The sequence below is a fragment of the Mobula birostris genome, chromosome 22, assembly GCF_030028105.1.
Source record: "Mobula birostris isolate sMobBir1 chromosome 22, sMobBir1.hap1, whole genome shotgun sequence".
NCBI classification, from domain to species: Eukaryota; Metazoa; Chordata; class Chondrichthyes; order Myliobatiformes; family Myliobatidae; genus Mobula; species Mobula birostris.
This window is the reverse complement of record NC_092391.1, coordinates 29,828,170-29,854,955: the sequence shown is the minus strand read 5'-3', so window position 1 is coordinate 29,854,955 and position 26,786 is coordinate 29,828,170. Positions and strand designations below refer to the sequence as shown.

The 26,786-nt window shown below is 38.7% G+C and overlaps 1 protein-coding gene across 6 annotated transcripts in view; it reads right to left on the bottom strand.

Moving 5' to 3' along the window:
- Positions 1-26,786, bottom strand: part of LOC140186348 (pappalysin-1-like) — a 367,560-nt gene that overhangs the window by 310,944 nt on the left and 29,830 nt on the right. For all 6 annotated transcript variants that reach the window (XM_072240504.1, XM_072240506.1, XM_072240505.1 and 3 more), the window contains exons 3-5: positions 4,786-4,927; positions 2,550-2,847; positions 1,062-1,254 (exon numbers count right to left, since the gene is read on the bottom strand). In XM_072240504.1, coding sequence (XP_072096605.1) covers positions 1,062-1,254; positions 2,550-2,847; positions 4,786-4,927 — 633 coding nt within the window. The remainder of the gene's footprint in view (positions 1-1,061; positions 1,255-2,549; positions 2,848-4,785; positions 4,928-26,786) is intronic.

The following is a 26,786-nucleotide window of genomic DNA, read 5'->3' as shown; positions in this document are numbered from 1 at the left end:
CCTTATTAATGGCTTGTGGTTATTTTGATTGGAACATGTTTTTTTACATAAAACCACTGGAAATGACAGCTAGGTGGGACCTAGATGAGAGTGAGAGTAAGATGTAAACAAAGGAGAAAAAGAAAATCACAAGGGGGTTAATTCAGTAACAAATCAGATGCAGAAAGAGAAACACCATGAAGAAAGGAAATTTATATGAATAAGCAACAAAAAGGAAGCTGGAAAATACTTGAAGTTTTAAATCCCCACCAACAATTACAACCTGAGGGGAGATCACCTTTCCAGTTGTTCACCTTTTGGACCGAAGTTAGATTGGACACTAATACCAATCACTGATTTAATAAGTGCTATCATCACCAGGACATACACAAAAGCCTGAAAGCACATGCCATCAGTCTCACTGTTTTAAGACTATTGAGTGGTTCCCTAGTACAACAAGCTACTCTTCACCTCACCATCTACCACAAAACCATTATGATCTTGCATTTTATTGTCTCTCTGCATGGCACACAGTCTTTACAGCTGCTAGACTTCATGCTGCGTTGTTTTTGTTTTACCTTGTACTACCACAATATACTGTGTAATGATTTGGTATGTAGAAACAGTATGCAAGACAAACTTTTCACTGTCCCTTGGCACATGAGACAATAATAAACCAATTTCAATTGCAATTATAATTGCACAACTTAAAGGATAATTATGGCCAATTATAATGAAAATACAGACATATAATTAAAAATGAGAGAATAGGTAAGGGTGGAATGCAACTTTAGTAATACTCCTGAGCAATTTCCTTTGGTTCCCAAACATTGAATCATTGACCATCTCTTCCTCACCCCAGATATTTTCCAAATTTGCATTCTCTTAACTCTCTGGTGTTCGAACTCTGTTTTGTCTGCAGAAAACTCTGGGACAGTATTTATGCCTCTCTTTCTGTGATTTTGTTATTTTCAACTCCTCAATTCTAGGTTATTTCAGGTGAGCTTCCACATATCACTGAACTGCTGGCAAAGCTGTAGACAATAAAAAAATGCTTGTGATAAGCACATGGTTATTGTTACCTGTCATAGAACTGCCCATCGATTGGATGAAGCCAGTGGATTGTCACTGTTTCTGCTGTCTGATGTATTATCTCTGGGGCAACAGGGACAGGTGGAGGCTTTGTAGATGGCTGCCAGCCCTGGTATACCAGATCCAAGTAACAGTGCATCCTAGCAACTTGATTGGGACTGAAGGAATTGGTGCAGTCATCATCTTTAAGAGAGAAATAGAATATTTGTGACAGTCACACCAAATTCAATGTGCATACCAACATTTTTCTCTTACCCTCACCTACCCACATCAAACAAATAATGTCAGTTTTTTTAAGCAAAAGGAGTGACTTAAAACTAATGAGATTGCATATCAATTGTAATTAATATCCAATTAGAAATGGGTTGAACCCTATTTGATTCAACACACCACCCAGAATCATCCCACCCTAACACAACCAGACCAATTTAATACAGATGTTTAGCTTCAGTTATCTTGGGTTTCCCATCATGCGTTTGAGTGATGTGGAGTAGCTAGGATCTTCGGTGATTGGGCTTCAGGTGATCACTCAGGCCCCATTGCCAAGAGGCCCGTGAGAGCTCATTAGCTGTCAAAGAATTTTCAACAGTTTTTAAACTTATCATTGTCAGGAAGAGTTAAATGCCTAATAAGGATAAAATCATTTTTTTAAAATACTTAAAAAAATATAAAATTCTAATTGGGCATGCTGTTTGTGGCCCAGCATTTACTTGAGGAGCCAGATGCAAAGTTCATTTAAATTCTCTCTTTATAACATTGTTGTACTTCTACCGCATGGCGGTGCACTGGATGGTCAAGTGGTTGGAATATCAAATAGTGAACAATATCCTCAGAATTTTGACTGGCAATAAGTGGGATCTGACCCCCTTAAAGGTTAAAGCCTTATTTATTGGCTGACCGATTAAAGCACTTTTGGCTACTGCTTAAAATAATACAAAGACATCAAAAATTAAGTAAGTTATCTAAAAGGGATTGTTCCAATGAGCACAGGGAAAATCATGTGCTTTGACCTTTAGTACTTTCTTTCTTAAAAACAATAATTTCCTGCAGGGTTTTGCCCCAGGCGAACACAGGTCTGTGCAAAATTGCTAAAAATGTAATTGTCCTTCTAACAATATTTATGTATTTGTTGAGTGCAACGTTTGCCATCAGTTAAGTACTAGCCAACACAAATAAGGAACTTATGTAAAGGTTAACTGTGGTTCCTGATACAAAAATGAACAAAGCACTAATTAGGTAATATCTATGTTTCTCAGAAAACTGCTTGAGAGACCACACAGCTATTACATTGTCATTACATCACTACTTTTTGATATTTGCTGTGATTTTTGGTCTTATTACAAATTACACTATTATTTCCTCCTTTATGCCAATTTCAAGCAAAATCTCTAAATGCAGCAAGCAGAGTGTAAAGAAGCTGTTCCACAGAAAAAAGGAATTCATACTACCATGAATACAGACAGTCAATGCATTCTTACCTGCGTAACTCATGTAATTAAAGAAAGGAGTATTAATGAAGTGGCCAAAACCACATGTTTCGTTTCCCGGATCAGGGTCTTTGCATTGTTTATTTTTCGGCGTCGGCCTAGTGTCAGCACATAAGTCACCAGTTTCCATGGAAGGTTCTGTCTCCACGCATGGGTCTGTACAGGATTCGATTTCAGATATTCCCTTAAACACATGGTAGAGCCCAAGACTATGGCCTATCTCGTGGATCATGGTGTGGGTATGACCAGGGATTCCATAGAATGAAGGATTCAGGACTATGCCACCTAGGTGCGCAAACAGAAGTAATTTATACATGGAAATTTTAATATGGGGGTCAGGGTTAACTGCTAAAGTAGCAGTTGTGCTGGGGGCAAATATATGGATAAACACCTCAGGATTAAGTTGTACCCTTTCTAATCTGCAGCAACTACCACTCAATGCAATAAACTCATCTGAATAAATCATCTTTTTGATACGACAAGTCCATTGTTGATCCTGTACCTCAGACTCACACTGCTAAATGAAGTACTGAATGTAGGTAAGTAAGTAAAATTTATTATCAAAGTACATATATACAATATACTTTCTTGCGATAAATTTTCTTGCAGGTATTTACAAGGAAAAAGAGAAATATGATGAATTTTATGAAAACTACACATAAACCAAGACTGACAAACAGAATCTGCAAAGACATCAAATTGAGTAATTAAAAAAAATGAAATTGAGTATATGTCCCTAAAAGTGAGTCTGTAAGTTATAGAATCAGTCAGCGTTGAGGTGAATGAAGTAATCCACACTGTTTCAGGTGCCTGATGGTGATAGATTTCCTAACCTGATGCGGTGGGATCTAAGGCTTCTGAACCTCCTGCCCAATGGCAGAAGGGAGAAGATAGGATGGCCTGGATGGTGAGACCTGTATCTGTGAATAGGGAGCAGGCACTTGCCTCAAAAACAAAACATACACGCAAACTTGACCCCAATTTCTTTATCATCTACGATTTCCTTTCAGATTATTTAATTGCAGGGTTTTTTTACTGCAGGACAACTGATAAATTATTTCATTCATTAGAATCCATTTCATTGACCAGTTTACACCTTTTGATTGGTATGTATTCCCACCCCTCCCCTCCAAATTTTCCCATTCCTTCTATTGATCATTTGAGATCTCTGTTTGCACTTAATCTCAGCATGTGAAGAAATGCAAGAACTTCTGCATAACTGGGCAGAGCAGTTGGGAGGATATCAGCTGATGAAAAGTGGTTAGGTTCCCATTTATTCCCCTACACTGTCTGTACTTAGAAACTTTGGATGGAATATCTATTGCTTTACCACAAGGCATTATGCAACTCTTTGCAAATTGCCGCCTGTATTGCTAACTTTATACATCCCGGAAGCATTCAGCTTTCTCTCAGCTTTCATTGCCAATGCTGTCATAAAACAGTCAAGCTATTTAAAGTCATAACAAACCCTTTCCAAGAGTCTACCCAGCAATCCAGTGCACTGTCATGTGCCATATCGGTGAATATACTGCACTGTCATCTTAAAGCAAGTTGCAATAAAGTCAGATTGAAAAGTGTATCTCATACTGTTTTCTTAATCTGGTGGTTTGCAATGGAAATTGGCATCAATATTTACATTAACCAGTACCTACTCCTCTGATAACTGATGGATCTGGAAAATATGATGTCCTAGAAAAAAAAAGTCATTGGATTATGTTTACCTGTCTAAATTTCCCTTGAAAGGTGCCTTCTTCATGTTAGAAATATGAATCTTCCACATATATATGGTGTATTAAAATTCCATTGCTAGCAGTAAGATAGGAAATGTTCTATTCAGAAGTGTGAGTGTGAAAGAAAGGATAGTGGCCAGTAAAAAAAGTGAACAACACAGAGAGAGAGAGAGAGGGAAGGGGGAGAGAGAGAGAGGGGGGGAGGGAGGGAAGGAAGAAGGGGGAGAGATATAAAGAGAGAAGGAAAGAGAGAAAGAAAAAGAGGGAGGGAAGAAGGGAGGAGAGGGAGAGAGGTGCAGAGAGATATAGAGAGGGAGAGAGAGGAGGGAGGAAAGAAGGGAGAGGGAGGGAAGGAAGAAAGAGCCAAAAAATATTGTGGAGGCAGAGAGGCATTGCCTACAAATGGATTAATTGATTATAAGCAAAATAAGACATCAAGTTGAATACATAGTTTTATAAATCTAAATCGAACTTAAAATTATCTACGAATTACCTAGATGAGTAAGGGCTTCTTTATCCCATGGCCATGTGGCAACTCCAGCCAGCTCTTCATCAGATGAATTGGCAAAGAAAATGTTGAGATGCGTTGTACCGTCCAGTTTCAGAATGACCTTCAAATCTTTCACATCCAAGTATGCTCTGCAATTGAAACACAAGTTCTATGAAACTGTTGTACAACTCACCATACTGCTCCCCCATCTGAAAAATAATGCCAGATCTATTTGAAATAAGTTAGTTCAAGAATGATCATTGGTGTCACAGAATTGAAAATCATGTTCAACAATCAACTATTGAGGTTCCCATGGGTCTGGTGGCAATCAGTTATTTATGTACAAATACTACGACACCCTCATGTTGCTCCCTGTACCCAGCACCACATGTCTGTCTCTTAGGGAATCTTGAATCCCACTTCCTCTCGTGCAGCAAAGAGCCCAACTTTAATATTAATATAAGGTTACTGTGAATCAAATCTGCCAAAGGGGGATTAGTCCTGCTCATTTTGGTCTAAGCACCCTTTAAATAATGTGAATATTATTACCCCATACCTTCACAAAGCTGAAACACATGAACGCTTGATAGGGTAGCAATTAGACCATTTCCTCCAAGAAGCCAAACCATATGCACCTATCTTAAAGAAAATTTTATTGATCTTAGCTCTCTTAGTAGTTAGTCACAGGCATTCAAGGGTCCTGCATTTTTGTTTCAGCGCTGTGTTGTAAGGGATGCCATCTCATAAGATTAAATTAAAGCTCTGTCTGGCCTCACATGCAGCTTCCCAACCATTAGCTGTTTATGCAAGCTTGTTGTGCACAAGTTTGACATTGCCGATTACATTACAAAATCACAACATTTTGAAAAATTCCATTCTATTGGTTATAAAAAGTTGCTTTGCTGTGGCCTGAAACTGTGAAAGAAGTTTTATCAATTATCAAGAATGTTGCCAGAGGAAAATCAACTGCCAAATGTTTCTATTTTACAAAGGAAACTGAAGGGATTAGTTGTGCAAAAATTGTTATAAATACCAAATAGTGCACTTCAGACTTACATCATGGAGTTAAATGCACTGATTATAAGCTCTGTGTTGTAATTATACTGTGTACACATGGCAACTCCATTCGTTCATTGATCCTAGGAGAAACCAATAACTGGAGCCCTGGTCGTGATAAGTAACTCAGATTACTAGCTGGTGCTCTGAGTTTTCATTTTGCTGAGCATCTATTATGCTGAACTGGGCTGCACCTGACATTTCCAAAGGTTGACTGGAGTCCAGATCTTCAGGTGCTTCTTACATTTGGTAAATTGCATTCAGATGATATTTTATTGTGATTTTTCTGTTCTTGTTCCACTTAAATTTACTCCTTCCAAAAACCTGTCAATGACACCCTTGAAGAATAACACACGTACTGCAGTGATTACTACCAGACTGCCTGTGCACTGCAGGTGTCAACAGTGAGCCGAGAACATTATCCCTGTGCTTTGACTAGTCTATCTTTGTGAATGGAGGGAAAAGAGAGAGAGCTTGAGGGAAGCACACTTGAAACTTTTGTCACATGGGCACAGAAGCACTTTGGTCTCTTAATCCCACTTAAAAATCTAATTCCTTGATCTGCCATTATAGAGCCATTCAATCAGAAACAAGCCCGTCATGGGTGTTCTGGTAGTTAAGTACTAATCCTATATACCAACACGCAGGCCATAATCTACAATACCTTGGTGATTTGAGTGCTAGTACAGATACTTCTTAAATATTCACCACTTTGTCAGGATGTGCATCCAGATTGTAACCATCTGGGGATGAAAGAAAGATTCTTCTTTAGATCCCCTCAGAACCTTAAACTTATGCCCTAAATCTTTGTTGAAGTTTCACTCTAATTGGGGAGATCATTACTGGCAAGCTCTTCCTGACGTGGCTACCAATGTGCTGTGAAGAGAAGGCTGCAAAATTGGAAGAGAGAATGACCATTCCAGCCACAGAAAATCAGTAACACACACAAAATGCTGGAGGAACTCAGCAGGCCAGGTAGCATCAATGGAAAAGAGGAAACAGCCAAAGTTTCAGGCCGAGACCCTTCATCAGGACTCTGCATCAGAAAGCACTGGAAGCCCTCAGCAGTCTAGCCAGGAAGCATTTGTGGAAGGAGAAATGAGGCTGTTCAAGTTAAAGACAATTCATTTTGATGAAAGCTCTTCAGCTTGAAACAGGGTGTCTGTTTCTCCTTCTAAACATGCTCCTTGTCCTGCTGAATGTTTCCAGCACCTTCTGTTTTTATTTCAGATTTCTAAGAATCTGCAATGTTTTGATTTCATTTACAGCAGACATATTGTATGTGTGTGGATTTGAGTCTCTGTGGAACCTTACTCTTTAAAACACTCTTACCCAGGTTCTCAGTGGAGCTTGTAGTGTATAGGAAGTTAGACTTCTTGGCAGATTGCTTACATTGCATGCCTTGAGGTGTAGTTCAGAGTTCTGGGACCCCGTTGGGAAAATGTGAAGATATTCATTTTAGATGACAGAACAGTATTATATAAACAATGAAAAACTGTAGAAAGCTACTACACAGAAGAGATTGATGGTGGTCCTTGTGTATTGAAATGTAGCAGCAAGAAGAAAGTTTTGGAAAGTAAGTCTTTAAAAATAAGGAAAATATTGGCCCTTATTTCAAGGGAATTGGAGAATAAAGGTATGGAAGTCTTACTACAGCTGTACAAGGTGTAAGTGAGACCACATCTATAGTATTTGGAACAAATTTGTTCCCCCTATTTAAGGAAAGATAATAGTTCATTGAATGTTGTCCTACAAAAAAAGGTTTAACAATTTGGGTCTTTTCATTTGGATTTAGAAAAAAGTGAGGTGATCTCACTGAAACATTAAATTCTTATGGGGTTAGAAGGGGAATCTGAAAGGATGATCTCAGAATAACTAGGCGCTCATTTAGCACTGAAATTAGGAAGAATTCTTTTTCTCATGGTTAGCTTAATTTGTCATACGTGTAACCAAACATACTGTGAAATGTGGCATTTGCACCAAATCAAATCAGTGAGGATTGTGCTGGGTAACCCGCAGATGTTGCCATGCTTCTGGCGCCGATGTAGCGTGCTCACAGCTCACTAACCCAAACTGTATATCTGTGGAATGTGGGAGGAAACTGGAGCACTTGGAAGAAACGCATGTGGTCAGGGGATGAACATACAAACTCCTTTCAGATAGTGGCAGGAATCAGATGCAAACACGAGGAACACACATAAAAGTTGCTGGTGAACGTAGCAGGCCAGGCAGCATCTCTAGGAAGAGGTACAGTCGATGTTTCGGGCCGAGACCCTTCGTCAGGACCCTGTCTTTAAGCTGGCACTGTAAAGTATTCTGCCAATTGCTATGCTGCCATGCCGCCCTTTCCCAGGGTGCTTTGGCTGTTTGGAACTCCCATGTCCCAGAGAAATTTGAGGACAGAGTAACTGAGTATATTTAAGGCTGAGATACGTATATAAATTTCTAATCTGTAAGGAAATGAACAGTACTGAGGATAAGGCAGGAAAGTGGACCCAAGGAACATTTGATCAGTCATGATCCTACTGAATAACAGAACAAGCTCAAGGGACTGAGTGGTCTACTCCAGCCTATTTCTTGTAGTCTGAACATCTTTTTGTATTTTACCCACATAACCACTTTTGACTCTCAGCAGGCTGTTTGATAAGTGCATCACAGACAAGTCCCAGTCTACTGCCTATTGAGGCTTCCTTTAAAGCAGTAAATACTGCTTACTACCATGAACCTATACATGCCAATCTTTCTTTCTCTCGTCTAGGCCCAGGAGTGAGAATCAGCAGGGATACCATAAACTCAAACCTCAAACATGTCACAAGGCAGAAACAGCAAATAATCAGTGTCTATTTATCTAGCACCTCTACTCTGGTAAAATGTTTTCCTCGGGTGCACTATCAAGCACAGTGGGGCAGATTTTTTAATTGTCCTGGTACCAGTTCTAGTTTTCCCCTGGAAACCGCCCTCCCCAGATCCCCACCCAGCACCATGATGTACTGATTGCAATACTGGGGTTTTCTCCTCACAGGCATCTTGCTGCTCTTACAGAATGGTTTTGTCAGTAGGAGTGATCCTGCCCTCTCTCAGCATTACAAACTCTAAAAGACTTTGAACATCTTTCGTGTCCATGAGCAGTCGTTAACACTTAGCGCCCATCCAATTTTTTTAAATATTCATTGCTTCAACACATTGATGAAATATATTCACACTCAAAAAATCAATTAAAATATTGAAAATAAATAAATAATATATAAGACAACTTACTATCTCCCATTTATTTGAAGGGGAATTACAACATTACAGCAGATTAATTTTGTCATATGCTGAAGTGGCAGGTCTGCCATAGAAGAGAGGGATGACATTTGTGCTGCCACGCTATGGCTTCACGGGGGCTCCTGTGGAGCTGTATTGGGGTCGCCACAACCAGCCACAGCAGGGTCAAAGCTGCTGTTGCTGCCTCATATGGTTAGTGGTATTTCAAGGGGTATATCTGAGTAATTCCTCACAAGATCTCTTCCATCATGTAGGGCAAAAAGCCAGCTTGCCCAAGGGTTTAGTTGAAGAGCCAGAGTCATTGAAGAAGTTAGGCCTGGAATTCATGAAGGTGCGGGTGCAGGGGTACAAAGGTGAAACCTCTGCAGAGCCTTAAGTTTTATGGGATCTCCAAAAGGAGGACTGAATTGTAAAGATGTAGAGAAACTTGGAGAAATTCCCTGTGCTTCAGGACTGAGAATGATTTGTTTATGTACCCTCCTTATATATTCAACTTTTATTGCACTCCTTCTATCACAGGGATAACTTTCCTTAGGTGGGGGAACCAGATTGTACACAACAGTCCAGATGCAGTCTCACCAGAGTACTATGTTATAATATTGTGTCCTTACTTCTGTACTCAGATCCCCTTGCAATAAAGACCAGCAAATCCATCAGATAAGTAATCTGCTTTTGTAAACTGAAGATACTGCCCAAATAAACAAGAACTGCACATGAAGCCAGTATATCAGTCAATTCGCCCATTAAGTCATTAGGAATTCAAGTGTACTTTTTTTTTAAAATCATGTGCAGTTGAACGAATTAACTGCTTTGTAAAGGGATAACATGACCCATTAATCTCAACCCATTCACCATTATTGATGTGACTTGTGCCAAGTTCACATTGTTACTTCTATTTTTTAACCACAGTGAGATTCATTTGTAAGCAAACATTGTACAAGAGGACGTAACCTTAAAATTAGAGATTTGGAAGTTTGAAAGTTGGAAACTTTTATTGCTAATATAATAATGGTTGCACATATAATCTCAAAAACTTATGAAAAATTGTTCAGATTGTATGAACAACTTATATTGTACCAACAATGACACCTCTGATAGGTGAGGACATTAAGAACTTTGCAAACACAGCAGGCAGCCAGCTTAATGATACTGTGTAAAGAATTGAAGCAAAAATTTTCAAATGCTGCATACCTGAAATAAAAACTGATGATGCCAGAAATACTGTACAGAAAGAAATATTTCAGGTCATAGTATCTAGAATTTCCTCAGTGACAAATAGAGTCAACGTTATAGGTCAGAGTCCTTTCATGTGTTCTAATGAGTGGTCACAAAGACATAAAGCATAGAGATTGGTCTAAGCCAGGGGTTCCCAACTTTTTTTATGCTATGGACCCTTAGCATTAACCGAGGAGTTCATGGACCCCAGGTTGGGAACCCCTGGTCTATGTTGACCAAGATGCCCACCTAAGCTAGTTCCATTTGTCCACATTTGGCCTGTATCCCTATAAAACCTTTCTTATCCATGTACCTGTCCAAATATTGTTATTTTATTACTACTGACCTGAAACAATAACTTTCCCATTTCCTTCTGCACAGTTGCTGTCTGATCTGCTGAACATTCTTGGCATTTTCTGTTCAAAGGATACAGATCAGAAAGCAAGTATTCTTTTATTATGTTAAGAGGATCTGGATGTTAATTAGCAAAATCAATATTAATTACCATCCCCGATTACCCATGAGACCTAATGAAGGAGATTGTAAGAGTAAAATACATGCAAGTTCCATATAGGGATGATTGATTTCCCTTCCAAGCTGGCAAGAGCAAATCAGACACGATTTTTACAACAACACAGTTGTTTGTTGTACTGAGAGTAAGCATTTTATTGCAGAAACACAAGAGATTCTGTAGATTTTGGAAATCTAGAGCAACACCACACAAAATGGTGGAAGAACTTAGCAGGTCAGTCAGCATCTACAGTGGGGAATAAACAATTTGGGACAGGACCCTTAATCAGGACTGGAAAGGAAGGGAACTGAAGTGAGAATAGCAATGCTGGGGAGGTGAAGGAGTACAAGCTGGCAGGTAACAGGTAAAATCAGATGAGGAAAAGGACTGTGGGTGGGAGAGGGCAGATGAAGTAAGAAGCTGGAAGGTGATAGGTGGAAGAGGTAAGAGATGAAGTAGAAGGAATGTGATAGGAAAGAAGAGTGGAGCATGGTACAATGGGAAGGAGGAGGGAAACCAGAGGGAGGTAATTGGCAGGTGAGGAGAAGAGAAAGGAGTAACCAAAACAGTAATGCGAGAAGAGAGAAGGAGGAAGGGTGGAGAAATTAGAAAATTAGAGATATTGGTATTCATATCATCAGGTTGGAGTTTACACAGACAAAATATAAGATGTTGCTCCTCCAACCTGAGTTTGCCCTCATTGTAGCAGTAAGGAGGCTATGAACAGACATGTCAGAATGGGAATGGGAAGTTGAATTGAAATAGGTAATCACCAAGAGATCTTGTCTTTTGCCGCAGCCAGAGCAAAGGTGGTCAACAAAGCAAGCCCCCAATCCAAACTGGGACTCACTGATGCAGAGGAGGATGCACCAGGAGTGCTGGGTACAACAGATGATCCTGACAAACTCACAGGTGAAGTGTTGCCTCACCTGGAAAGACTGTTTGGTGCCATGAATGTTGACGACGGAGGAGGTGTAGCACTAGCCAGAATAAGTGCCAAGAAGAGATCAGTGAGGAAGGACAAGTAGACAAAGGAATCACATAGAGAGCGATCACTATGGAAAGCTGGGGGAGGGGCAGGGAGAGAAAGATGTGCTTAGTGGTAGGGACCCTTTTGGAGATGGCGGAAGCTATGGAGAATGAGGTGCTGGATGGGGAGCTTGTAGGGTGGTAGGCAAGGACTAATTATGTGAACGTAAATTCTCCAGCTGCCATGGTGGGATTTGAACTCATGGCATGATCAATAGTGTAGGCCTCTGGATACTAATCCAATATCTTAACTATTGTACTATATTTCACCTGTAGTTAAGTGAACTTGAAGAGCTTTATGGTGTTACTCCTGTTCCCTCTTCACTGCAGTAACTTGGTTAGAAAATAAAGTTGCAAGGTGCCATGGGGTTGGTGGAGGGGGTGGGGGTGGTCAGGGTCAGTTAACAGACCAGAGCTCCGGATAATGCAATGCTCCTGGGATATTCCACAAAGAAGCCACCCTGCTATGGAATCAGCAGACGTCGAATGGAAAAGGAATATCATTGGTCCTGTGTTGTTGCAATTCAACATAAAAGACTGAGTTTTTTTCCAAAATGATTTCTCAGCATGTTGTGTATGAAGCTCCAAGGACCATTTTGATGAGAAATCACTGAAATATACAATTCTTAACTGGATGAGAATTATCCTTTACCAGATAAAATTGGACTACAGTAATGGAAAATTTTCTGGATGTTTCAGACCTGACAACATATTTCTGTCAGCTAGTTTCCCATGAAATATACTGTAGATCAATACAGCAGTGCATTAGAGGGATTACAAGTTTAAAATATGGGTCACTTATTCCCTAACAGAAGGATAAAATGTCAAATGCAAAGGTATGCCCAGAACTATTCTATTTTCCTCTGAACAGTATGATATTCGTTGATTATTTTTTTAAAAATTGAATATATTTATATTTATTTGGATTGGATAGAACAACAGCCTTTATTTTAATCTCACTAGGAAAAGCAGTTTACTTTCTTGGGACATTGGTGCATAAAACAGGCAAGTCATGGGACAATTACTGCAGAATGTACACGTGTTTTTTGCATTTTTTGGATCAGGATTTCCTTGTGATCAGTGACTCTGCAAGGTCATTGCAGAAATTCGTTTTGCTCCAGTCTCTGGACGTTTTCTGTTCATAAAGTTAGGAAAGCGCCACGAGTAAAAATTTTTCAGTTTATAGGATCATAAGAAAATATGGGTTGAAAATAAAGGCCATTTGGCCCACCAGGCACGTTTTTCCAGAGCCCATCTATAACTTCCTCAAGCATATTTTCCTTATCCCTGTGGGCTTTAAATTTGTAATAGTATCGCCCTAATTCTCAATCTTTTGGCAGCTCTGTTAATGGGTTCTCTGGCATTCTCTGTAACTAATTTCGAAGATCATGGTTCCTGTTCTGGACCATAATTCATTATGTTCAATGTACTGCTTCTGATCACACAGCCATAACTGCTTCTGGAATGTGATCTTTGGTTCATGCACTGCTCATGAACATCTGCAGGCAGTACAACCCATTTTATCTGGTTATCATTAACTTCAGGTACGTTAAGCCCAGCTTAAACCAGCATTAAAATAATGGGTCAGATGGTGCTGATTCAACAGAGAACTGCTGACCAATAGCATGGTGGGGTTCATTTAGTTCTCGACCTCTATTCCAGCATTGCAATGAAGAAGTTACAAGGGTTTTGGTGATCGGGCATTGGTATCTAATCTCCCATTCCACAGTTGGACTCAGCATTGAGTTCGGGGCAAAGCGTGAACTTAGTGAGCCTAGTGGCTGGATGCACTTCACATCTGGCTCCACAGCTGTACTCCATAGACAAAGAGCATGCAACACGACACATTTCATTTGAATATGTTTGCTCAGATTCAAAAATTAAGTGCAAGTTCATGTTTTTTATACTTAACCTTAATGTTTTAATTACTTTCTGACAGCTAAATATACTTCCAAGTTAGGGTATTATTTGTTTTTTCAGTTACTTAAATATATTTGAACATTTTTAAAATGTGTTTATTTATCAAAGATATTTTCAAAAGTGTACAAGGTCTTTTACAGCAATAATGATCAGAAAGTCCTCTGAGCTGGTGGATGTCAAAGCCTCCTGATCTGCTTTGTCATTAGAGGCCAAATCTGCTTCCTGAGATGACTTCAAGGATCTCACTTCCATAATGACTGGACCAAATAGTTCGTAAGGAGTAAGTTTGGGAACATTTGAGAGGAAGAGCAGACTTCGGACTGGATTGAACACATTGAGAGAGGAATATGACAATAAACTCTATTTTGAATTTGACTATGACTTTGACATTGTATTGAAGACATTCAGCCCACAGCTATTCACAACATCTTGGATGACATGTATAAGAAAAGGCTCTTTGAGTGAGATATCCCGTCACTTCCCTGAGTACTAAATTTGCCTTTAGGAACTTTACAGTTAATTTTCATTTTTAAATGAACTCTGGATTAATTGTGAAATTCATTTCCACAGTGATTAAGATACCTTGACAATTTTTCCAAAGTCTGGCTGATCCATATTAAATTGTGATTCTGAATTCTATCATAGCGGCTGGAGGAGTTTTTATTTAAATTAATTCTTGAAAAATATTTTAATATCGCATTCTGAAACTACCAGCTTTCTGTTAACAACCAGCCTGGTTGACTTTTGTCATTCAAGGAAGGAAATATGTTGTACTTCTTGTCTAAAGTCAATGCAACTCACTAACATTGTTGACCATTCATAGCACCTCAGTGAATTGGCCTGACAATTCAGTCTTGGTGAAAGATTTTGACCCAAAATATTGACTGTCCATATTACTCCGCTAATGCTGCCCGGTCAGCTAAATTCCTCCTTTTGAGGCTTAATTGTTTGCTAAGTTCCAGGCAATTAAAGATAGACATCTAAATAAAGGAGGCCATTCAGTGCATAATGCCTGTTGAAATATTTATGCAAGAAAATCTTTGAAAAGGAAACTGCTCTTTCAATAGATTATTTTCAAGTGTCCATCCAATTTCCGTTCAAAAGTTATTACTGAATCTGCTTCCACAATCTGTTCAGAAAACACATTGTAAATTAAAACACCTTGCTGTGGGGTTTTTCTTTTAATGGGTTCTACTGTGTTTCTTTCTTTCTGTGGCTGCCTGCAAGAAGGCGAATCACAAGGTTATATGCTGTATAAATAATGTGATAATAAATGTACTTTGAACTTCGAACTCACTGCATAACTCACTCCTTCTCATCTCAGCTCTTGCCCATTTGAAAATTACCTTGAAACTTACTCCATAGTTAAACTCTTCTCTGGCTTCCAGTCAGGTACAGGTATCAATTATAACCAACTTTTCGATGACAGACTCTGCCATCTTCTTCAGGGATGGTCCTGAGTTTGTTATATACGCTAGGAGAGCACTAGATCCTTTACTTTTACTCCTTAGTTATCTAGTTTCTGTCTTGGAGGCATCTATCAAATCCATACGCATTTGGAAAATCTCTCTTAACCTTCACACAATCACGATCCCTGGTGCCACACAAATCAAATTGCTTATGTTAATAACCTCAATCAAAATAAGTTCCATGAAATAAAAATATGTTTTGCATGGTGTACTATTATCAGTTTTGGGAATGCTGTACAAATTAAATAATTTGGGGTACAGTGCACTTGTCCATTACCATCACCTTCAAAATAATAGTCAAACTGATTGGAAAATTGTGAAATAAAAATGTCTCAAAGATGACACCAACTGCTCTTAGAAAAGCTGAGCAATAATTTGATCAAGTTAAAAATCCTTTGGGGTCAAAGCCTACCAGTTACCAGTCCCATACCAGACAAAGTATTAAGCTGCCATTTTTCAGAAGTCATCCCATAAAGTTCAGAACCAGGATGCTGTTTGCTTAATAGCACATGAATGCAAATCATATATTAAAAATGTACTTTGTTTAATAATAAACCTGGACTTTAGGAAATTGCATGAGGTTTTGAATCATCTAATATTTTTATTTGGTACCTGATTGGTTACTACTCTTCAAAAAGTTTTCTGTGTGATGATTACGAATAATAAAATTATCTCTCAATATAAAGTCTGTCATTTTGCTAGGAAACCAAATTAGCAAAGGTCTGCTGCTTTCAATAAGATGAAGATTTCTATTATCCAATGTCTAAAGTTTTGCACAAAATTTCCAAGGTGTCCCTTATCAACTAGCAAGTTCAAGAGGAATTTTTATTTTTTTCTGCCTTTTTAGTCAGTTGTCATTAAACGGTAAGATATTTTTGATACAGCTGTCACAAATAATTCATAATTGATCCAAGGGAGTGGATTATATCAACTGACGCTGACAGGAAGACTAGACATTTTGACACTGGATGGGAAAACTTTTGACTATGGAAGTTATTACAGAATTCCTTGCACTGGCCTGCCAAGTGTCACAGGTGTGACAGAAAACTGACCAGCTTTCAAGAATTAAACAATTCTATTGTGCAGAATGTCAACATGTTCATCACCATCCTCTGTAAGGAACAGCTGCATATTACAATATTTGCACAGGGATCTGCAATTTATAAATGTGTAAAATATCACTTATCATTTAGCTTCTGGCAATGTCGACTATGCAAGCCATCATAAAATTTTATATGTATAAAATATCCCTAACCTTTCATCATTAAATAGAGTGGATTATAATTTTATTATAAAAATACCAAAAGCCACAAAACTGAAAATTTGTTGTATGCCAAAATGTGTTTCTATTCTTGATTCCAAAGGCTGTGGGCTGACTGTCAAAGATTGCCTTTGCTGAAAGAGTTTTCTTTGCATGGTTCTTTTTAGCCAGTTTTTTTGGCAATAGTATTTTCCATAATCTTTGCAGATGTATTTCATTGTATTGTAATTGTGAAATACTATGATTTGCCTATAGCCTTTGACAACCTCAGGCATGCATCTGTTTTATTTGTAAGGCACTCCCTGAAACCAACCTGCGTGTTTAAAGTTTTACTCACCTGGGGCTCTATGTCTTTATGTGGAACAACAATCAATATGCAGTAGTACAAAGCAAGCTGAGTAGCAACCTGTAGGGGTAAAGGAATTATCAACCATCCAAGTTGGGACTTGCATCGGGACACAGCAGAATTGAATCCAGGTTGACGAAACTATGAAGCAATGGGTCCATGTGCTGAACTACTGCGTTGCCTCAGATTCTAGTGGCACACATTCAGACGGAAAGGTCATTCTTAACTCTAAGAGAATATTTGAGAACCTAGCAGAGAGGGTAATGCAGTAGATGTAGAATACCTGAGCACTCGGAAAACACTTGTTGAAGTGTCACGTGGAAGATTGTTTAGGAAGATTAGAGTAGTTAGAATGACTAAGTGAATATGGAAACTAAGGGTGAGAGAAACTTTTCTGAGGGTAACTGAAACTGGTTAATTATGCCTTTCAGGATTCAGTTAGTTCTGTTCCAAGTGCATAGCAGTGTTGTGAAATTTTCAGAATCTATTAAATTAGTACATGATTCTTCCAAAGATCAAAGGGAATGAGTTAGCATGTGACAGAGAGAATTTGATGTCAGTAACTTCAGGGCATTTCGGTTTGGGTAAGAAGAAAGCAGCAGTGCCAGTATCCCTGAGGGAAGTATACAGTGTACTCAATGTTTTTGAAGAGCAGGACGAAATGGGAACACTGATTCTAAAAGAAACCTGGGTTGACAAATCTGTTAAAACACTAATGGATTTTTCAATCTATTTATAGTGAAAAATACAGAAGAAAGTCAAATGCTAAGTCTCTAGAGCATGTACTTTAGATGGACGTTGAAACAACACAGATCTCCCTAAATTCACTAATTCATGGCTTACTGGTTATATAATTGCAAACATGAAGAAAGAGCAGAAGAGGCAACAGGTCAGATAATGAGATAATATAGTTGTAGTGTTTGGGCCTAGAAAAGAATGGAAACAGGTTGATAAAAAGCTTTTTCCAATGGGGCTGGAGAATGATGAGCCACGTGTGTTAAATCAGCTCTCGTAGAGGGCATGGGAAGTTTCTTCACAGGAAGAGTTGTATTAGAGTAATTCACATTCAGGGTTGGTGAATAAAGGAAAGGTCAGTGAATAAGCATAGAAACTGATGGACCAAATGTAACTACAATGGATTCTGGTTAACTGAGCCATTGGTTAAACGGGGCAACTGCATATTTGGGAACTTTCTTAAAGAACAAAAACTAATTGAGAGGGTAAACAGGGTTCCCTTTGTTTATTTGGGATACTATGCCACTTAATTGGGACAGGAGACTGTTGCTAAACTGTTTCTAACTTGTGTCAGTCACATGCACTTCGGTGGCCGTTAGATAACACACCATGCTTAGACCGAACAGGTTTCGAACAGCATCAGTTGTGTGTGTTTGTGTTCAAAAAGCAGTGATTTCTGTCACTAATAGTTGGTGAAAAATAAGCAGTAAGACAACTCCGAATTGCTTTGCTCACAGCATTTTCAAGCATTCAGGCTTGGAGATGCCAGAAACAGTTTGGGTGTGAAAATGATTTCACTACTTCAGCAAGTTAGGAACTATGAAGAATTTGAAGGCATCACCAATTGTCTTGAATGTTACAATGAAACGGAAGACAGGGAGGAGCATTGAAAATATTGTGTTCACTGGATAAATTCCTCTGTCGATAACGATTTGGAACTAATACATATTTTATAGTACATTAGCAGTATTGATAGAGTTTTAATTTGTACTGTATTTCACTTAAATATGTAATTTGTTACTCAGTTAAATGGTAGTTTGGATTTTTTATACCTTTTTAACTATTTCCATAAACTTAAGCTAATTAGACAGCTGCTTAATTGGGTCAAATGTCTGATTCCAATGTGTTCCAATTAACTGGAATCCACTGAATATATTGTTTGATTTTTCTGGACAATAATTACCATGAAAGTATAGATGGCTGGTTTATATGTTGTAATTTTTAAATATTTTGTCCAAATGTATTTCCATTTGAGCTAACACAGTATTACCTATGCTTAAAACCATCCTGATTTCAACATTTACCTAAAATACTCTTGATTATAAATTCTGTCATTTAATGCAAATCCCAAATTAAGGCATAGACATTAAGACAGTTCCTACCCCTAGTCTTACATAGTTAGCAGATCTGGTATATGTGAGACTATTTTTGTATTTTTCACATACTGCTTTAAACTTTGAAACACTTGTATGTTTGAAGTGAAAGAGTGGTAGTAGATGTTGCCTCTCTGACTGAAGGCCTGTGACAGTGGAGTGTTGCAGGGATCAGTGCTAGGTCCGTTGTCATCTATGTCAATGATCTGGATGATAATGTGGTTAACTGGATCAGCAAGTTATTGGATGACACCAAGACTGGGAGTGCAGTGGACTGCAAGGAAGGCTATCATGGCTTGCAGTGGGATCTGGACCAGCTGGAAAAATGAGCTAAAAAAATGGCAGGTGGAATGTAATGCAGACAAGTGTGATGTGTTGCACTTTGGTCAGACCAACCAGGGTAGGTTTTACGCAATGAACAGTAGGGCACTGAGGAGCGCGGTTGAACAAAGGGATCTGGGAAAACTGATCCATAATTCGTTGAAAGTGGCTTCACAGGTAGATATGGTCATAAAGAATGCTTTTGGCACATTGACCTTCATAAATCAATGCATTGAGCACAGGAGATGGGATATTATGTTGAAGTTGTGTAAGATGTTGGTGAGGCCTAATTTGGAATATTGTGTGCAGTTTTGGTCACCTTACCTACAGGAAAGATGTAAATAAGGTTGAAAGAGTATAGAGAAAACTTATAAAGATGTTGCTAGGTCTGGAGGACCTGAGTTACAAGGAAAGATTGAATAGGTTAGGACTTTATTCTTTGGAACGAAAACGATTGGTAGATTTGATAGAGGTATACAAAATTATGAAAGAAATACTTTTCTGTCTCTCCAGGTAATCTCAGACAGCATTGATAATGTTGAGATCAAGGCTCTGTGAAGGCCATACTATCTGAAAAAAACTAGCATGCCTAAAGATTCTGCACAGTACTTACTGTATGCAAGAAACTACATATTGCACCAATTTTCTTTAAAGCTTATGGAAGATATTCTTTCACATTTTCTATTTCCCATCATACAGGGAAACCTTCTCTTCAAGTCCATCTACAGTATATCCCAAGCAGTTTTCATAGTCTTAACACATTCATCAATCTGGCACTGCCTACAATTAATTCCAAGATCTAGATACAAATCTTCTTAGCTAAATTGTTTAGATTGAAATCCTGATCACCTAATTATGAGATAATCCTGAGATTGACTGTAGCTGTGGGAAATTTCAATCTTCTTAGTAAAAATCTCTGTGCATGTAGTTGCATTCCAACAATTATTCAATAACCCTTACAGATATTCTAAATGTACCAGTTTATACACACAAGTGTAATTGCTGTTGGAGAAAATGGTTTAGTGTGTGATGTGCTAGATCACTCGTAGGTAGAAATTAAACTAGTCTGCAAATGATGATCTTGCAATGATAATTCTGAAAGGGTATTGCTGGAGCTGGGGAGATTTTTTCAACATTAGAATACATCACACACCTTCCTGTTGAGGACAAGCAGAGCCCCTTGTATGCATTAAAGTGTCTGTTTGTGTTTACTTCTGCTGGAATCCATTGCAGTTCACACTTCAAGTGGAATTTGATGCCTAAAGTGGCCAAACACAACAAACAGAAGGAAAAAGACACCTCTTGTATAACAACACACACAAAAAATGCTGGTGAACACAGCAGGTCAGGCAGCATCTATAGGAAGAGGTACAGTCGACGTTTCGGGTCGGGACCCTTCATCAGGACTAACTGAAAGAAGAGATAGTAAGAGATTTGAAAGTGGGAGGGGGAGGGGGAGATCCGAAATGATAGGAGAAGACAGGAGGGGAGGGGTGGAGTCAAGAACTGGAGAAGGGAAAAGATCATGGGACAGGAAACCTGGGGAGAAGGAAAAGGGAGGAAGGGAGCCCAGAGGGTGGAGAGCAGGCAAGGAGTTATAGTGAGAGGGACAGAGGGAGAAAAAAGAGAGAGAAAAGTAAGGGGGGGAGGAATAAAAAATATATAAAATGAATAAATAAGGGATGGGGTGTGAAGGGGTCCTGGCCCGAAACGTCGACAGTACCTCTTCCTATAGATGCTGTCTGACCTGCTGCATTCACCAGCATTTTTTGTGTGTGTTGCTTAAATTTCTAGCATCTGCAGATTTCCTCGTGTCTACCTCTTGTATAACAATTGTTTTATAGTTTGGAAAGCAAACAGGACTTCCTTTTCAAAGTTATTATTATGGCAAAGTAGTGTGCTCGGTAATACTTGCATGGATAAGTGCATTTGGTGTGAAAATGCTGACCATCCAGCTACAGACTCTGTGACTTCATGGTTAATATGTAGCCTTGTCATTGCTGAACTCCCCATCTGTAATGCCAACATTCAACACCAGGATTATTTTCTGCCATTCTTTCCTAAGACTGTGGCATTCATTTTCTGCTGGTGTCAGTTGCCTTGTGCTTGTTCAACACTTACCGTGAGAAGAAAATATCCTTGTGAATTGACAGTCGATAGAACTTCGTAAAACAAAGGGGTCCCAGTTTCAAAAGTGAAAATGGAAAGGAGATGGGGATAACAAGATCAAATTAATGTGTGCTTAAAACTCAATGTCCTCTGTAAATTCTATTACAAATCACAAAAACATATCAATGTTTGTTTTAAAAAATCATGAACGTAGTGATGATTATGAGCTCAGCATCTTAATGTAATATGTTGGTCTTGCAGCTCACTAAAGGCATTAGAATGACTAATGAAGATCTTGTTGGACAAAATTTGGGCACACATCAAAGCTAACACAGGGACTTATGACAGCAGAGCAAAGGTTGCAATGAAAATGCTGTGATAACTGCACTGTTATTAAACAATCACACTGAAATGAGCAACATGAAATATCTAATCCTTAAAACCAGTATTAAAGGATTACTTCATGTTAGCAATGGGAAAAGCCAATGAAGTAGATCTAATTCTATCATGATTGCTGCACAAAAGATTAAATGAAATTAATTTCAAAAGGTATTTTTGCCAAATTCATTATTTTGATCCCACACCATGGGCGTAATCAGAACTAAGTGACGTGTTTGCTACCTTATTTGACCCCGAACCTGACCCCTGATAAATTCTGAGGTCAGTAGTGGATTAATTTCTGAAAAGTTGCACAAACATCTTGTCACAATAATCCTCTTTCAGAATAGCTGCTGTTACTACTCAAGAAATTCTTCTTGGTTGTAACAATTAGCAAGGCACGGTTTTTACTTCTAAGGTACTTTCCGAGAGAGGGAGATCAGGTGGTGTGATATGGGGAAGAAGAGGGCCCAGAAAAGGAAGTGGCCGCAAGGTACCAGGGGCAACCTGATGTCAGATTCATAGGCTGGAAATATTTAGCAGGTCCGAAAAAAGCTGCGAAAGACGAAACAATTAATATTTCAAGTCTAGGTGTAGTTCAGATGAAAGGTCCAGGACCTGAAATATTGACAATTTCTCTTCCACAGATGCTTTCTGCTCTTCTGAGTCTAAACATCATTTTCTGTTTTCATCTCTGATTTCCGGTACCTTCAGTTCTTTGCTATTTTTGGATTTGTAGAGGTGATTGAATGCAATTATCAATGTAAAATGGGTGTAAGCCCTTTTAAGGGTACTGTCTTCCTGATGGGGTTTTCTTTACAAGGTGAGAAGAGCCATACGCATTTTCTTTTACATGAAGGAGATTAGGGTCGTGCTTATAAATGACAGGAATACAGAACACTTCATCAATAATACAGAGCTCAATTAACACTTGTCCCACACCTTCAATTTATCGGCCCTGGTTTAAGGAAATGAAGTTTTCATATTGGTACAAATTCTCCAACCATTATATTAATTCTTGACAGAGGAGTATTTTAATGTCATCTGCAGTCTTCTCCAGCTAGTTAATTTCTACCAAAAATGAAGCTTGGGTGGTGTAGAAATTAGAATTATTGGACCTTACAGCACAGGAGCAGGCCATTCTTCCCACCTTTCCATCTCAACCATCGGGTACTCTTCAATATTAATTTATTTCTCAGCACTTGGCCCATAGTCATCTATGCCCTAGTGGTACAAAAATTCATCATGATTCTTAGTCTTGTGAGAGTCTCTGCCTCCACCACCCTTTCAGGCAGTAAATTCTAACTCCATCTATCCTTGGTTTGAAAAAAAATCTCCCTTACAGTCCCTTTAAACATCATACTCCCTCCCTAAAACTATTCCCTTTGGTAGCAAGCATCTCTGCTAGGTAGGAGAATGGAGAAGTAGAAGGAGAGCTTGTTAAACAATGAGCAATACACAAACGGCTGGAAGAACTGGTCCCCATTATCTCCATTACAAAACGATGAAACTGAGAGTCACATTGCATAAAACATTTTTGGATAAGTCATTGTTCAGCAAAGTAAGAGCTCATTGAAATGAGAGAAATGTGTTTCATTAATTTTAATGTCACCACTCAAAACAAAAATGTGACCAAATTTTGTGTATTGAGATCCTATGGCAATGGATTCACAACTGAGGGGCTGTGCAAATTCAGCTGCTGAGAGGGGTTTGGAGTGTGTGCAGTCATCAACATAAATAAAGATAAATGTTTTTTTAAAAAAAGCAAAGGACTTAAAGGTAGGAGATCAGAGTCTTCCAGTACTCTAGATCCCTCGTGGCAAGACTCACTTGCAGATGGAAAGACTGAACGAAGTATAGGATTATGCTAGAGGCTTGCTGCTTGTTTTGCAAAACCCTCTGAATTCATGAGGAAGATGTCATATCCTCCCTCAGACCAAAACCATGACCCCAGCACTAAGGTACGTTAGGCAGGATCCATGTGCTTGATGCCAGTCTCCTAGAGCAGGCTGTGGTCCAGTGTAGAAAGAGATTACCAGCTGGACAGAGTAAAAGTTTGAAAGAGATGCTCAAGGCTTCCTTGAAGAAATGCAACATGGAGATGTGGTTTGGACAAGGTAACCACAATATTTTTAAGTTATCAATTAATTATATTCAAACTAACCCAATAATTCAAGATGTAAAATACCTTTAACATCCTGGCCAAGCCCATTTTGCTCCCACATTTTCCAGAGTAACTGCTGGGAAATGGAGGATGATTGACACTCCAATATGGGACTCCATTTGGGATTGCAGAGAGCAATCCAAGTGAATGTAGCAAGGCTTTGTTCAGATGTTCCAGAGTAGAACTTTTGAAAAAGTGGTCCTCAAAACTAATTTAGATTGTCAATCCGGTACAACATTAGAAAGTTATGTGCCACTAATTTAGATGAAGGGCATACAGATTATGTTATTCATGGAACTGATGATTGACTCTTGTGCATTGACTCAGCAAAACCTTTACACTGAGCGGTTTTCAAGATGATGGACTGCACCTTGACTGTGGCTTCAAGGACCGACTAAAGAAGGTAGTCGGCAAAATAAAGACAAAGGGTAATTAGCAACAACCAAGACAGCATGTTATGTTGCAAAAGTTGTTACGTTAATGGGCAAGTATTCCTGGACATCTGATCCAGAAATGCAATGTCAAATCTTTCTGTAGAGGCTGGAGGATTAAAAATTGTAATCAACTAAATGTGTCCGTCTAGGCAATTGTAACTGGTAGGATTCAAATTTGCCATTTACCAGCATTCTCCTTTATCTAAGCTAGCAGTTCCTAGGAAAGTCATCAACCCATCATTAACAAATCTCTTCCCTTACCTCATGCTGGTTGTATTTGTAGCATGTTCTTCTGTTTAGGTTTCCAATACCTACGATGATCTCACAGCTGTTCTTTCCATCTCCTCACTCATCTCCTTCTGGTTATTCCTTCTCCAGACTGATCATTTGTAATTAAAATGTCACCACAATCCTCTCAATAGCACCAGTATCATCTCTCCTAGTCTCCGCTGTATCACAGATATTTGTTTCCTCTCCACCTCTCACCTTCCCTTCACTACAAGTGGAAAGAGGTTTGCTTCCTAACTCCCAATTCCAAAGAAAGGCCATCAACCTCAACTATTAATTCTCTTTCCTCTCCACTGATAACTCTGACTCTTGCAGGTATCTTGACCCAATGGCTAAGTATAAAGTCATTGCTGTTTCTCTACTGGCACACTAAGATAGCTCTATGGGAAAGAGAGAGAGACTTTGAAGTTCATTGAAGCTGATTCATTTAATGCAATTACTCTAATATGCAGGATTTGGGAAGAAACATTTTCTTTCTCTTTCCCCCTTCTAACTTGTTCATTCTCTACAATAAATCAATTGCAAAAAAAATACAATTAATTGTTACTGAAATAGCAGATGTAACCAGTAACACGTCAAACAAAGGGGAAGACAGCTGAAATCTTTAATCAAACTTTGCCTTTTTACAAAAATAATACCTGCAGAGGTGGAGGTTTAGACTGCACAATTCCTAGTTTATGCCATTTTGCCATCAGTTGGCTTTTTGCTGTAGTGATGTTATCACTAATTATTTTAAGTGGGCTCCAGTGAATACCACAAATCTTGTATAGATTTTTGATACCACTTACTATCACTGAGGAAAACTGATAACAATTCTATGAAAACATAGATGGGAAAAAAATCAAATAAAATTACCACTATAAAGCTCTAGAGCATGTAGATTTGCACAAAGATAGGGGTATTGTTCATTCAAATGCATTCAGTCTTCAAGAACTTATGTACAAAACAAGGTGATATAACAGATTTCTTGTGTACCACAAGGAGATTACCATACAAAGTCTATAACAACATAAATTTGTTTCCCATTGAACTTTAAGAAAGGTTTCTGATTCAGTGGGATTGAATATTGCTGCATGCTTTCATAGATCTAAATAAACGCAGACGCTTAACACTATAAAGTTAAAAACCTTTGATGATAACTTGTATTGTTAACCAAATTGACAGATTTTCATTAGACTTCCAGAGGTATCCAAGTTTATAACACAGATTTTAACCCCATCGTGGGTCAGTAGATACGTGAAAGAAAATAAGGTGAAAATGGAACTGGATCCCATAATTTAGAATAATAATTTAAGTGTCAAAATTGGATGAAAGAATCTATGCTTTAGGAATTGGGAAAGGAAAGGGGCAAACAAGAGGATGCCAGAATGGTGTTGGTATTTATGGAATTTAATTTTGTACAAGTTGAGTTTAAAGGTGATAAAGACTATTAACTAGTAAGAAGCAGCTCAGCTTGTGGAGCTGCTGCTTACGAGTACAGTGATCCGTTACAATCCTGACCTCTGGCGCTGTTGACGTAGGGTTTGCACGTTCTTCCTGTGATCATATGGCTTTCCTCCCGCACCTCAGTGACCTGCTGATTGGTCGATTAATTAACCTTATTATACACTATTAACTGAACTCGTCTCACTCCCACTAAAGAATTCATGTGATTAGCCACCTGTAATCTGACAAAAGAAAAATACCAACAAGTAGATGGTGCTTGAATTGAAATGTTCCTTACTTATAAAAAAGTAAGCGACCATTCAGTCCATCAAGTTAGTGTTGGTCCTGAGCAGAACTATCCCAGTCCCAATTCAGGTTTTACCTCCCTGAAAATGTTCAACTTATTCCCATCACAAACAAGAGAAAATCTGAAGATGCTGGAAATTGCTTCACCATAATCCCCCTCATTTGACATTTGACTCTCCTTTTTCTTTGTTGGCCACTTACCTACGAGCATATCTTTGGGATGTGGGCAGTAGCTAGTGCACTGTGAAGAAAACCCACGTCATCACAGGCAGAATATGGAAAGCAGAAAATCAGCACTGAGGGCTGCACCACTCCAACCTCTGAATTATATTATGTTTAAATGTTTACTTCCAGGGGTCTTTATTTGAACTGAAGCTTGTTATAAATATTTCATGCTAATG